The sequence below is a fragment of the Lycorma delicatula genome, chromosome 12, assembly GCF_047948215.1.
Source record: "Lycorma delicatula isolate Av1 chromosome 12, ASM4794821v1, whole genome shotgun sequence".
NCBI lineage: Eukaryota > Metazoa > Arthropoda > Insecta > Hemiptera > Fulgoridae > Lycorma > Lycorma delicatula.
In genome coordinates this window covers 4,250,310-4,264,193 of record NC_134466.1, presented here as the reverse complement: position 1 = coordinate 4,264,193, position 13,884 = coordinate 4,250,310, and the positions used below count along the sequence as shown (strand labels likewise).

The 13,884-nt window shown below is 31.1% G+C and overlaps 1 protein-coding gene across 2 annotated transcripts; it reads right to left on the bottom strand.

The window, feature by feature from the left end:
• Positions 1-4,542: 4,542 nt before the first annotated feature.
• Positions 4,543-13,278, bottom strand: LOC142333167 (S-formylglutathione hydrolase-like). Of its 2 annotated transcripts, none has more exons than XM_075380113.1 (6): positions 13,122-13,278; positions 11,140-11,207; positions 9,545-9,732; positions 6,611-6,800; positions 5,028-5,250; positions 4,543-4,845 (listed from the first exon to the last, which is right to left on the bottom strand). In XM_075380113.1, exons 1-6 carry the CDS (start codon positions 13,191-13,193, stop codon positions 4,663-4,665), a joined length of 924 nt encoding a protein of 307 aa, XP_075236228.1. In that variant the 5' UTR covers positions 13,194-13,278; the 3' UTR covers positions 4,543-4,662. The 2 variants fall into 2 exon arrangements, with proteins under 2 accessions (XP_075236228.1, XP_075236229.1); XM_075380114.1 differs by lacking the exon at positions 13,122-13,278 and adding an exon at positions 12,992-13,075.
• Positions 13,279-13,884: the final 606 nt, after the last annotated feature.

The window sequence follows — 13,884 nt, the reverse complement described above, 5'->3', positions numbered from 1 at the left end:
TCAATGTTGACACTCGCTTCCTTCCCTGACCGCCTACATCATGAACATCTGTACATTCTGCTTTAAAGTTCCCGCACCACTGTTGCACTTTGCCGTCATTCATTGAAGTTTCACCGTACACATTACTTATTCGTCGATAAATTTCAGCCGCATTAACACCCCTCAGCCTTAAGAAATCGAATTACCGCACGCACTTCACACTTGGCGAGATATGCTATTGTTGTAGACATGTTTACGTGCTAGCTGCGTGTTCAGAACTAAACTAAGTGACGTGGCGTGATTGAAGGCCATACTAGAGATGCTGCGCAACACATATGCGCAAAGGTTCATCCAATTTTTGCGCGGGTTTTTATTTTGCAACCGATCGGACCTTGAAAAAAAAAATAACCTTCGTATATGGCCTGTATTTGGGTTATAACTCTGGACCCTATTAGACAATTCTCTTCAAACTTTATAGACACGTACTACCTTTTTGGGGAAAGAATGTATTAAATTTTTGAGACTGGAAAAAGGAGTAGGGAGGTGCTATGGCAAAAATAAAATTTTAAATAAAATATAAATTTTAGCGAAAACGTTTTCTCACCGAAGTTAAAGTGCTTTTTATCAAGATTACAAAAATTTTTATTTACTATTCAACCCCTTCCCAAAAACTGACTATATGTGTTTCTTTTTGTTTAGCTATATCTTGCTTCAGAAAGAAGTTAATGGAGGTTTTTTCATCTGTATTTTCTACATCAATATGCATTCCTATATAAACATTTTTTTACCATCTCACTCCAATCGTCTGACATAATAAAAAGTATTTTTTTTAAATTTGTATCCATCTCACAAGTTGCATTTAAAATGTAAAAATGTTATTTTTTAGTACCTACCCTTTAATTATTTAAAAAAAAAAACACAAAAATAAGCCAAAACTTATCATTCTCTTCCTAGAAAATTAGAAACTTTTTTTTACTTAGAATTACGACTATGTATTTTTTTTAGTTCTTTTTTAAATGTATATCACCACTTAATGATAGTTTTTTAGAAGTTGGTTTTACCTCAATGCTTTCCACTTGTATGGGAGCCCCAAAAATGAAAAAAATTATTTTTTTTTAAATTTCATTATTTTTAATGCTCAGAGTCATAAAATAATTTAATACTCCTCCTGATGGGGGAACTCCCAAATTTAAAGAAGAAAATCAAAACATTTTTAAATTCAATTTTTAATTTATTTAAAATCAATTTTAGTAAATATTTTCATCATTAAAAAAAGCCTCTTGATGTACAAGTCCCAAATTTTCACACAGTTGAAAACATATTTTTCAAAATTGTGAAACTAATATTAAAAGTTTTGGATATTGATTTATTTTGTTGAACATCTTGCCTTCAAAAGTTTAAAGTTTTAAATATAATCAACCCAATCTCCACGGCGGAGTGGTAGTGCCTTGGCATTTTATCCAGAGGGTCCTGGGTTCGAATCCCGATCAGGCATGGCATTCATATGGTACAAAATTCCATTTCCGTATCTCTCACAGAACTTCAAGCTTATGTCGTGATATTGTCAAAAGAAAAGAAAAAAACTAATTTTATATTTTACTTATTGGCATAGCCAGAATGTTTTTTTCAAAAATGTGTTTATTTTAATTTTGAACGGGTAAGAGCTGGCTACGAATTGCCAGCTTTTTTTGATGATGAAGTGAAATTAGATTGGTTAACAGAAAAATATTTTAAACACTATCAGCATTTCAAGGTGGTTTAGATTTATACCGATTGTTTGAGTAATAATTACTTTTATTTATATTGATTGTTGTATATTAAAATTTAACGTAAATGTTCAAGGTTGAATTCTAGTTACCCTCTTCAAATCATACAAAGACATTCGTATCACAGATAATCTTAGACAACCTATTTTTTTTAGATATAAATTTAATGAGAGTCCTTAGCTAGAAATTATATTCAATATAATAAAGCATGAAAGTATGGGATAAAAGTGTACGCATTTGTAGATGCCCATACTTTTTCACAAGTAAACTGGAATTATGTGCTGGGCAATAGCCTCATTTTATTCAAAATGATGCCAGCAGTGTGGTGAAACGTCTTATTGAACCCATAGACAATACAGAGTGTAATATAACTATGTACAACTACTTTACTAATGTCCGTCTTGCAAACGATTTATTTCCAAATCATAGACTGACTATTGTAGGCACGATTCACAAGAACAAACCTCAAATCCCGATTGAACTCATTGTTATTAGGGATCGTTCTCTGAAATCCTCTTTGTTTGCATTTGGAAAACGCCCCAGCAATTGCCTACTGACTTCATATTTCCCCCAAGAATGGCAAAAACGTCTTCCTGGTTTCAACAATGCATAACAATGATGCCGTTGATCTAGGAGACTTGAAACCAGAACTTAAAACATTTTATAATTCCACAAAGGAAAGTGTGCTCATTATGGATCACTTGAAAAGCGAGTATGATGGTTTCTGGAATCAGTAATATCCATATTGAACATTGGCGCTACAAACTCTCAGATAGTGTTTAGATCAAACGCACAAGTCTCACCCAGCTGGCAAAATTCCTGGTGCAGCCACACCTCATGAGAAGGGCAGTCATCCTACTACACCTTCATGTCAGCTTTAAGCAAAAAGTACAGCAGGTAGCACAACTTTCCTGACCACCACCAACAAACTCTTATATGGAAGGCCATGCTTTCTACTGCGCCATGTGCAAAAACGATTTATGCAGTATCAATGCGGCAGCTGTTCATCGCCTAGATGTAAAGAGCACACAGCAAAGACTGTTCTGACTTGTTTGCAGCGTAATGAACACGAAGAAAATGAATGAAATAAAAAAGGAACACTAAAAATAAATTCATAATGTGGTTCAATCAATGAACTACATTTTTAAATATACAATAATTATGTATTTTCTTATAGTTTTAGTTTTTAGACCCCCTAAAATGTTCTCATGATTATAAGAATGCATATATGTTATGAAATTTTCGTTAAATTTCCAATTTAATAAATTTTTTAGTATACTATTTCATTTATATTTATAAATATAAGTACTATAAGATTTAGCTAGTTTATCATTTTTTTAAACGATAATAGATTTGCCATTTTAAATTATATTTTGAGAAAAAATGTGCTGTATTGATGACAGAACAGAGTGGGGGGATCTAATCAAGCTGGTTCCCCCTCTCTTAACACACCAAACATTAACCCTCCCTACTCCACCATTCAGCTCGGAACTGCTTGCTGTGTAGAATAGCAAAATTACCATTTAAATCTGATTCACTTTCGTATACTGGTATATGCTCTGAAGGGTTCAAATTCATATAAAAAATTAACTTATCGTAACTAGGATTTGATATACTCATAACTTTCTACTACAATGATTTTAACACTAGATCAAACTGATAGATAGTATTCTTAAACAATAAAATTTGACGTAAATTTACTTAATGTGCTAGGTACTCAAATTTCTCGTTAAAGTCGCAAAGAGTGCTAAATAATCTTTCTCGATTTATATTATACCAGATAACTTATATGTTCAAATATTCATCTGTTTCTAATCAAATAAAAATCATTGTACAGCTATTTCATGTTAATGTATTCCAATTATGTTTTCCCAGTTTTAAAATTGTCTTCTAATGATATGATAAGACAAACTGATCAGTCTTGGAAGTATATAAACCATTTTATATACGTTTAAAGTGGATTCTACGTTAAGGAAAATACAGTCATCTATAAAAGTACATTGGATCATATGATTCTCAAACAAGAAAAACTTATAATCCTATATCGAATCTTTGGACTCAATTCATTCTCTTAGTTCCTTTATCAGCTGCTGGTGACCAGGTAGCAGATACAAGTTATACCATACCAGTCATACCATAGCTTTGCTCAGTAACAAAATTACCTCATTTTATAGGTACAAATAAATATTTTTAACTTTCATTAATAAAATGTTTTCTTTATCATTTTAATAGAAAATACTGTTATACATCATAACACCATACAACCAAAATCCAAGTTTCATCCTTAAACAAAACTGTTTACTGAACTTACTATGAAAATAATTATATGTTGAACATATTTCCTGTCCGAGTTAACATATCTGATTTAATCAAATGCTAGGTGTAAAGTTTTTCTTTACCTTTAATTCATATATTAATGTCTTAAGTCCTTTAGAAATAACCTTTATTTGCTTCTACTCATATCTTTCAATAATTCTTCCTGAAATAGTCTCAGTTTCATCCCTCACCCTTCCACAGCCTCCTTCAGTTTGTTCCATCTCTTCTGCAGCCCTCTTGGTCTACCAACCAAATTCAATTCAATGTTTCTTAAAAAATTTTAAATTTGGATTAAATTAGCTCTGAAGAATAATAAGGTCGAAGAACAGGTAGCAATTATAGAATACAATTTATAAAAATTTTAAATATAAAAAGGGTAGAGTTATGACATATTTTTGAATTGTCTTCCGCACCGGATAGAGTGTAGTAAATAATGTGTGTAGAGTGAGGTAAATAGAGCGTAATAAATACAGTTTAAAAATATTTGAAGAAAAACAATTTTTTTTTATTTTACAAAAATTACAATTGTAAAAAAAAATAAATATCACGCTAAGTACAAATATATTATTTATCCCTAGGGTAAAGGAAATTTAAATAAAAATTAAACTTTAAGGTAACGCGCATGAAATTTTAAATGTTCCTCTATAAAAGTAGCGATGAAATAATACCCGTGATCATAACTCTCACGTTTTTTTAAAATAACAGCCATCTCAGCATTTTTACAAGCATCGACAAATACTTCCGGTTGTAACTGCCCAACAGTCAGAAATTTATCAGCCATTCCCTGAAAAAAAAAAAAAAAAAAAAAAAAACATTGATGTAATTAATAACAACTTAATAAAGAGCGTAAGCAAACAAGAAATCAAAATCTCAATTTTATATATAAAAATAAAAAATAAAAAAATTTGAAATCCGGTAAATTTGTTTTGTCTAAAATAAATAAATTAAGTAAAATGATGATGTTACCTGATCAATAAATATTTCTAATGGTGGCCCATCGTACTTGGCAACAAGTTTTGTAGCATCCCATTCATCCCAATTGCTTCCATCTTCACCTCCAAGATAACCAGAAAATGCTTTACGTCCCCATGGACAAGCCGATGGATGACAAATCGGTGCAAAGGCAGAGACGCTACAGTATTTTCCAGGATTTTTCAATGCGCATATTAATGCACCATGTCCACCCATACTGAAAAATATTATATACGATCATTAATGAATACAACAAATTTAATTATATGATAATAACAATGGACTGGCAAACTTGGATGATGAATTTTTTTACAAATAAAAAAATAACATGCGTGATCAGTACTTGAAACCTCCGGGTGGAACGCAAGATCCTACCTTACATTTGGAGGTTACAGATTCGAACACTGGTATTTTTTTCTTGGGTGCATAATGAGGTGTTGTTATCAGTGTCAGGACACAAAAGTAATATAATAAATTATTATAAAAACATATTTTAGTATTAATCAGATTTTTGAATCCAGATGTTCAGTTTTAAGAAATCTTATGATATTAGACAATATCGTCAATTCATTGTTCCGCAAGATACTTTATATGATACTCACTAGTTTAAACTTTTAACACATTGCCGTATAACAATATGAAACACTCCACATGTATGTGGTGCTATTTACAATATGAACAAATTTGTTTTGTAACAACCAGATTCGTGTTCTTTTTTTAATATTCACAAAGGCTAAAGCAATAACTCACAAGAAAGGCCGCCAAGGAAGGGGGGGGGGGGTTAATAACATTGAGAAACAGGTGGTTCTGGAGGTAACTGTATATTTAGAGCTAAGAAAAGGCACTGAGCTCTTGGCTGTTCCTGGTATCAATGTGGTATCCTGGTATTCAAATGTGGATTAGAGAGCACCACATCAAAGGTTGGATGATTTCACTGCGCTTTAATATGAGCTACATAAGAACAAATCATTTGATTTTGTCTATTCCAAAGGGATGGCTCACCAATTTCCAACAATCTTACCACTGGGCTTGAACAAAATGTACCTGTAGCAAGATGGATGGATGAATGATGTACTACATCGAGAATTCTAAGAACAGTGAACCAAGTGGACGAATAAGCCATACAGCGATAGTTTAGGAAGGAATGGACCACAGCCTGGTAGAAACGAAAGATGCATAATCGATCAGCTCCCCAACGAGCATTAGATAAAACTCTCAACATTCTAGCATTTTTAAACATTGTTCCTTTAGCTCCTTTAAGTTCTAAATGTAAATTGAAAAATTACCAAGAAATAAAGAACACATAAATGGTTTTCACACACAGTTTGTTATACTATTTACGGCTATCGCAAATAAGGCAAAAGTCTTACAGTTAGACTCCTGATAGGGAGATACTGGTCAGATATGACATTTTTCATATACTAAAAAATTCATTATCACCTATTGGCAGTTATAATAGCACCAATATAAAAACGGTGTCTGCCATTGTTGTTTTAATAACTAAATAAATTATTACATTCTATTTTAATATGTATATATTATAATAATTTTAATTTTCTAAAAATAAATATACCAACCTATGTCCCATAATACTCTGTTTTGTCGAAATTACTGGAAAATTTTCAGTAATTACCGCAGGAAGTTCAGCAGTTACATATGAATACATTCTATAATTTTTATTCCACGGTTCTCTAGAAGCATTCAAATAAAATCCAGCACCGGTTCCAAAATCCCAACTATCATTTTCACCGTCGATATTGCATCCACCTATAAAAAAATTTGTTTTTTTAATTTTACACTTAGAAATAAATTTTTTGTTCTGATCAGTACATTATAGTTAGATCACACCAAGATTAGGTAGATATGCATGGACAAATAACATAGAATTTACCTGGATGGATTAAGGAAAACTGTGGTAAGAGCTTAATCAGAGCAGAATCACAAAATAAATCGCAGTTCAGAAGGTGTTAATTATTTGATTACATATTTATATTCACATTGTACAGGATGAAGAATATTCAAGGCTTTTTTAAATCTTTTAATTAATATTATTTAAAAATTCATCGAGAGTAAAATTCTTTCTATAAAACACAATCTTTTATCTTCCTTCATTTTCACTATAGTTGTCCAAAATAGCATTTTCTCGATTACTTTCTTGAAAATTATAAATAAGACCTTCATCACTACTATCATTAAAGTCATTCTTAATATCGGAATCAGTTAAAAAAATTACTAGAATGACTGGTATTTGCTGACTCACAAAATACAAAATCTCACATCAAGAATGTAATTAAGTGTAAAACGATCTATTTTCAATTCTATCAGTATTGAATATAACATTACAAACAATGTCAGTTTGATTTTGAATTTCTGTGCACAGCCACAGTTAGTTTAAACATGTCAAGCCGTACTTGAAAAAGGAATGTAAATTTCATTGTCGAGTTATACTCGACAAAAGACTGCAAACAAAAGCAAACTTTTTTGGGTTGTTAACAACCCAAAAAAGTCAAGCAGATACTACTAAAACAAAAGAATTATAACAGTATTTTGGGACTAAAACTAAATTTTGCTGACAAAAACCTTTGACTGTATATTTATAACAAATGGTGTGCAATGCTCACAAAGTATGCCTTTCATCCGCCAGCTGACGTAAACCTTTATTCTGAAGATCTCACAGTGATTTTATACCACTTTAGTTAATGAGGGGAATAGTAAAAAAAATATTGTGACTTTTTGGAGCAAATAAGATCTGTATCTCAATTTAAAATTCTTTTTTATCATTCAATCAAATGGAAAAATAGAGGATTACTCTAATATTTTACATAGAGAAATCGTATTGGTCACTTTTCCAGCTGTATGGCTGTACAATATTGCTTATACAATATATTATATAACAGAAAGTATCTAATGTTAATCGGATCAAACTTTCAATCTTGACATTTCATGACTCCTTCTAGGTTAAAAAAATCACAATTTTAGCATTGAAAGATTCTGAAACAATGCATGTTGGCCTGTTTTTTCTGAACAATTTGATGAAATTTGAAAATTATTTTTTCTGTATATATTATGCACGAGGTCTATTCAGAAAATAACCGAAATTTATTTTTTTAATCGTTATTAATTTTACAGATTATTGGTTCTTGTCCCGTTTAAAGTACTTCCTCCCTTACTCGCACATTTTTCCCACCAGCGTTTCCACTTCACAAAGCAGTTCTGGATAGCTTCATTAGAAATCGCCTTTAAGGTCCAACAAATTTGCTTTAATGTCATCAACAGTCTCAAAACTGTGTCCTTTTAATTTCAGAAATATTAAGAAAATGCAGGGAGCCAGGTCTGACAAACTGACAAACCTGAGTGCACGGGCGCATTTTCGTGGTGAAGCAACCATGAGCTGTCTCGCCACACTGTCGAGACAGTTAGCTGTCTCGACAGCTAACTCGCCATGGTTAGCTGTCTCTCTAACCATTGTAAAAGGCCTTGATAGTATACACAGTTCACTGATTCACATTGAGGTAAGAATTCAAAATTCACAATTCCATTAAAATTGAGAAAAACAGAGAACATCACTTTGGATCGAGACTGATGTGCTTTCTTGGAGCGTGGATATCCTTTGCCATCCATTATGATTGAACTTTTGTTTCATTGTTGTAGACATAAACCCAGCTTTCATCTCCTGTTATGATCCTTTGCATGAATGTTTTGTCATCGGCTTGTTCAAGAAGTTGCCGACAAACGTCCACTCGATGTTCTTTCTGCTGTTTGGTCATCGCACGACGAACAAACTGCAGCAACTCAATGCATTTTCAATTTTTCAGTCAAAATTTCATGGCACAATCTAATCAAGATGCTAATCTCTTCTGCAAGTTCTGTGACAGTCAATCAGCGATTTGCATGCACTTTTTCATGATTTGCAATTTGCATGCACTTTTTTGCATGATTTTTCTGAGCGCGGATGTCATCAGTTTAAGTCGAAGGCCTTCCTGGTCGAGGGTCATTTTCAATCGACTGACAACCACTTTTAAATCGTAAACCATTCGTAACATTGCATACAACCCAGAGCATCATTTCCGTAAACTTGTTTCAAAAGTTAAAAAAAATTTCTGTGCAAGTTTTCCCCAGCTTCACACAAAATTTTAGATTGTATTGTTGCTTCCGAAAATCACTACTAACACTTAAGCACGTTGCATTCAAATAACAATAACACAAACACTAAACAAGATATCAACAATACAAGAACATGTGGTTACAGAAAAGGTTATGCAGAACACAATTATGCCAACTGCACGTCACTAAATATCTCCATTTGCGCATAATTTTAAAAATGTTTGATTATTTTCTGAACAGACCTAAAAAATGTTGGCTCTCTTGATCCAGAGTTGTAAAATTTTTCCGATGGTGCTGAGAAAAATTAAAGATCCAGAAATTTTCTTAACTAAATCTAATCAATTAAAACAAAATAATCCAATTTAAATAACTCTTCGAACAATGAAAGTTTAAAAAAAAATACTCACGTGGACTAGTATCAGGGCATACAATAAGAATTCCTAATTCAGATGCTATTCGCTGAGCACCAGCCTTCTGAGGAAAATTTTGTTCTGTACATTCTAAACCGGATAACCAATATATAACGGGTACTTTATTTGTGTCAACTTGTGGAGGAATATATACAGAAAACTGCATTTTGCATTTTAGTTCAGAGCTGAAAAAAAAAGAAGAAATTAATTAATCAACTGTAATCATATATTATAAATCAAAGGAAGGGATGAAGAATACTAGGGGTATTCCATTTTAATTCAACAAATGTTCAGTGCATCACTATTTTTTATTTTGATGATATTTGGTGTTAAATACCCACCCTTGTAGTGACCAAAAAATATTTTTTTATGTTTTTAAAATAATTTTTTTTTTTGAGTAATAGACTATTTTTTAACTCACCAGTAGGTAAAAACGGCCATTTTTGTCACTTTTTTCATGAACTGTAGCATTCTTATTTTACATTGTACAGGGTCAAAAAGGGCTTTTTGGAAAGAGTAAAGATTCATCTTAGTGAACTCAAAATTCATTTTGTTACTTAACGAAATCTTGTAATATTTACTGAAGTTATGTTTACAAATTATTGCTTTTTCTAATTTTGGGCCCAAAATAAATAATGAAGGACTGCTTTTACCTTTTAACTCTTAGGTACTAGTAGTACTTATAAAAAAGGACCATCAAAACATAAATTTCGAAAATGTCTTATTTTTGGGGCCCAGAAGTGGGAAGGTGGCAAAAATAAAAAAAAAATCGTTTACAGCAGTAAATACTTTTTATGTACTTTAAAACCATCTAAAATTTATTTTGTTACTCAAAGAGGTTGACGAGTAATGAAACCAACAAAACACTAAAAACATTGTTCCTTCTAACAGTAATTAGAGTTGTATCATTCGAATGATAATTTGTTCAAGCACAAGTTGTTCTACAGGAAGTTTAATGAAATAAGCAACCATTAGAAAAGATCCGTTAGTTCCTAAGTTACTGAAAACTAAGAAAAATATATAGTTGTTATAAATCATTTTAAATGAAACTGAAAAACAAAAATTTTGATTTAAAAAACATTAGGATATGACAACCTCCCCAAACCAAAATGGTGGCAATTTAAAATTTTTCATACCTCATTTCAAAAGTCAACCATGCCTCATGCTTAACAAAACATTATACAAAAAAAAAAATTGATCAAATATTTCTAGCTTAAAATAATCTATTTTTCATCATATAATCACTACTTGAGGTGTACTATAAACAACTTTTGAAAAATCTACTTGAATGGTGACCATTTTGGTTAGGACTATTATAGCTGAATGTTTTTTTGGATCAAAAATTTTATTTTTCAATTCACTTTAAAATGATAAATGACAACCATATACTTTCCTTTTAAAAATTACTGAGTTAGCCGTTTCCTGTTAGTATTATTATGTTCGAAAATACATTTTTTTAAGGTAGTTAAGGGATTTGATAAATTTAATTTTTGTGTTTAATGGTTCAAAAGTTATTTGTTATCTTGTATACATAAGCACACATATAAATATATATGATTACATTAATATTTTTTAAATGGGTATATACTTGCCTTTCATGTGAAAATGTCTTTTGAAAACCGCCAAAACAAAAATTACTAGAAACTTCAGTTAAACCCATCTGAAAAAAAAACAAAAAATTTTGAATTATTTATGATTCATTGATTTCATATTGATTTTCATATAATTTTCACTTTACCAGCTAAAGCTTTGTTGCTGCTACAGCAGCACAGTTATAAAGTAAAAGAATAGTGATTAGGTAAAATTTTATGTGAAGGAGATTTTTGAATATGTTGACCGTTTCAAAGATAAATAACAAAAATTATAGAAATTTTCAAAAATATGTATATGTATCTACAGCACATACACATATTCGTGCATTAATATGAGTTAAGATTAATTGTCTGGCTCAAAAAATTTCAACATATGATGCATTGATGTCATTAAACATTGAAGGAAATTAAAAAATTGTGAGTAGTAGTTTTCACAATTTTGTTTTTTATATAGTAGTGGAAAATTGAGGTTTAGCGGGGTTAAAGTGCTAATTAAAATTTCAATGTTTTAAGTTGATCCAGTTTAGGGGTGGAAGGATAACCCACCGGGTTGGTCTAGTGGTCTAGCATCTTCCCAAATCAGCTGATTTGTAAGTCGAAAGTTACAGCGTTCAAGTCCTAGTAAAGCCAGATATTTTTACATGGATTTGAATACTAGATCGTGGATACCGGTGTTCTTTGGTGGTCGGGTTTCAATTAACCACACATCTCAGGAATGGTCGAACTGAGAATGTACAAGACTAACACTTCATTTACACTCATACATATCATCCTCTGAAGAATTATCTAAACGGTAGTTACCGGAGGCTAAACAGGAAAAAGAAGAAGAAGGGGTGGAAGGATATTCAACATTACTTCTAAAGTTGTTTCCTCATATCTTTAAACCCTGTTGACCAAAAAATTGAAATATTTAGTACACCAAAACTAGGATATATATATTGGTCTGCTTTGTGATCCCATTAAAAAAGGGCATTATGGTACTTTCAGTCTTTTTTATTTGTTTACATTTCTAAATAAATGATATTGCACTGAACTGGAATTATTGAAGTAAAATATCACTTTTATAAACTACTAAGCCCCCACAAAAAAAAACAAGGGGGCTTAAATATTTCAGCAATTATTGCATGCTGGATTGATATAGATATTATTTTTTTTAAATAAGTGATTATTCTTTTTAGCAAAAATTTCACATTCATAATTATGCCTTTAATTTTTTAAATATTGGTTTACAATGTTCATACATGTAAGTGCCAAACAATGAACTAACAGCTAATTTTTGTATCCCTTAACGTTTTGGGCGCTAGTAATTCTAAGAAAATACACAAGTTATAACAAATATTATAGGATATTTAATTAAAAGCTGCATACTTCTAATTAATTACACAAGCTTTGATGATGCAGAAATGAAAATAAATGCAGCAAATCTTTATCTTTAATATTTTCATTTACTGTTTGAAAAATGTCGAAATAGTAATTGCAAAATAAATAATTATCAAATAATTTCTTTAACTGGTGACATTATTATACGAATTCTTACAGTACCAATAAATCGAACAGAAAAAGAAAACGGGTTTAAAAATTTTATGGAACAAGTAGTGTGTAAATATTTTTGAGGTTAGCCGCAGGATTCGCCTATAACAAGAATATATTGACAGTTTCAATTATTAAATTCAGACATATTTCTTATTCAATAACGATGCGATGCATCATGCAAAGTGTAAATATTCTGTAGTTTTATAAAAAAAGAAATTCATAAGCCAGCAAAAAAACAATTAACCACCGATAACAGTTGAAATTCAAAAATATTGCCGGATTGGCTGGTTTAGCTACGACTACTTTTTGGACTACGTACTTTTTAAACGGTATTATTTTATGTAATAAATATGAATTAAAGCGGGTTCAGATCCTATCGTTATCGCTGTAAAACAATCGCGAATAAAAACCATATACCTTATAACCTACAAATTATCTGATTACAGTACCTTTTTCGCTTGTTTCACGAGTACACTGACTGTTGGCAGCACCTTTGTTAATCGTTTAATGTATATCGTCATTGTAATGATGGGTCGTTCATTATAAATGTAAGGTTCAATATCTTCCACAATACTTACAGAAAATAGGTCAAAAGAATTTGAATATAATTGCCATACATGATATTGATCTAAGAAGACACGCTCCGCCAGAAGTAACGGGTTTAATTAATATCCCGGGTTTTATTAATATCAACAAATAAAAAAAAGTTATTAACGTCTGGTTGTAGCAAACCAAAGAATGCCGTATTATATAACAAAATTTTAACTTTTTTTTCTCATTCCTTGAAAAAAAAAAGTTACAAAGAACAAATTTAATAAAATTATTTGATAACATTAAATTAAAATTTATCACGTGCAGAAAAACTCAATACGAATTATGGAACTGACATTGCCACTTCATCGTATCAATAAAATGCAATAGTCACCTAAATGCTACACTGTATCTTACAATGCCGTTCTCCGTGGCGGAGTGGTAAGAGTACTGGAATTTTTTCACATGCTACAAAAAATTCATTTCATTATCAAAAACATCAGCTGTCGTTAAATAATACCAGTCAGAATGAACGAAATAAAGTGGAGTTAATTGCATAGCAAAGTTATTTTATTTCCACATAAAAAACCTTTTACAGTGTGGGTTAATGAAATAACTTCACTCTGTATGAAACTGAGCTCATTAATTTTTAAAATTTAGTTATATATTAGCTAATTTATT

Coding starts and splice junctions, on each gene's coding strand:
- LOC142333167 (XM_075380113.1), bottom strand. CDS start 13,193: ATGACGATATACATTAAACGATTAACAAAGGTGCTGCCAACAGTCAGT. Junction 5,251..6,610: donor CAGAGTATTATGGGACATAG/GTTGGTATATTT, acceptor AATATTTTTCAG/TATGGGTGGACATGGTGCAT. Junction 4,846..5,027: donor TAGAAATATTTATTGATCAG/GTAACATCATCA, acceptor TTTTTTTTTCAG/GGAATGGCTGATAAATTTCT.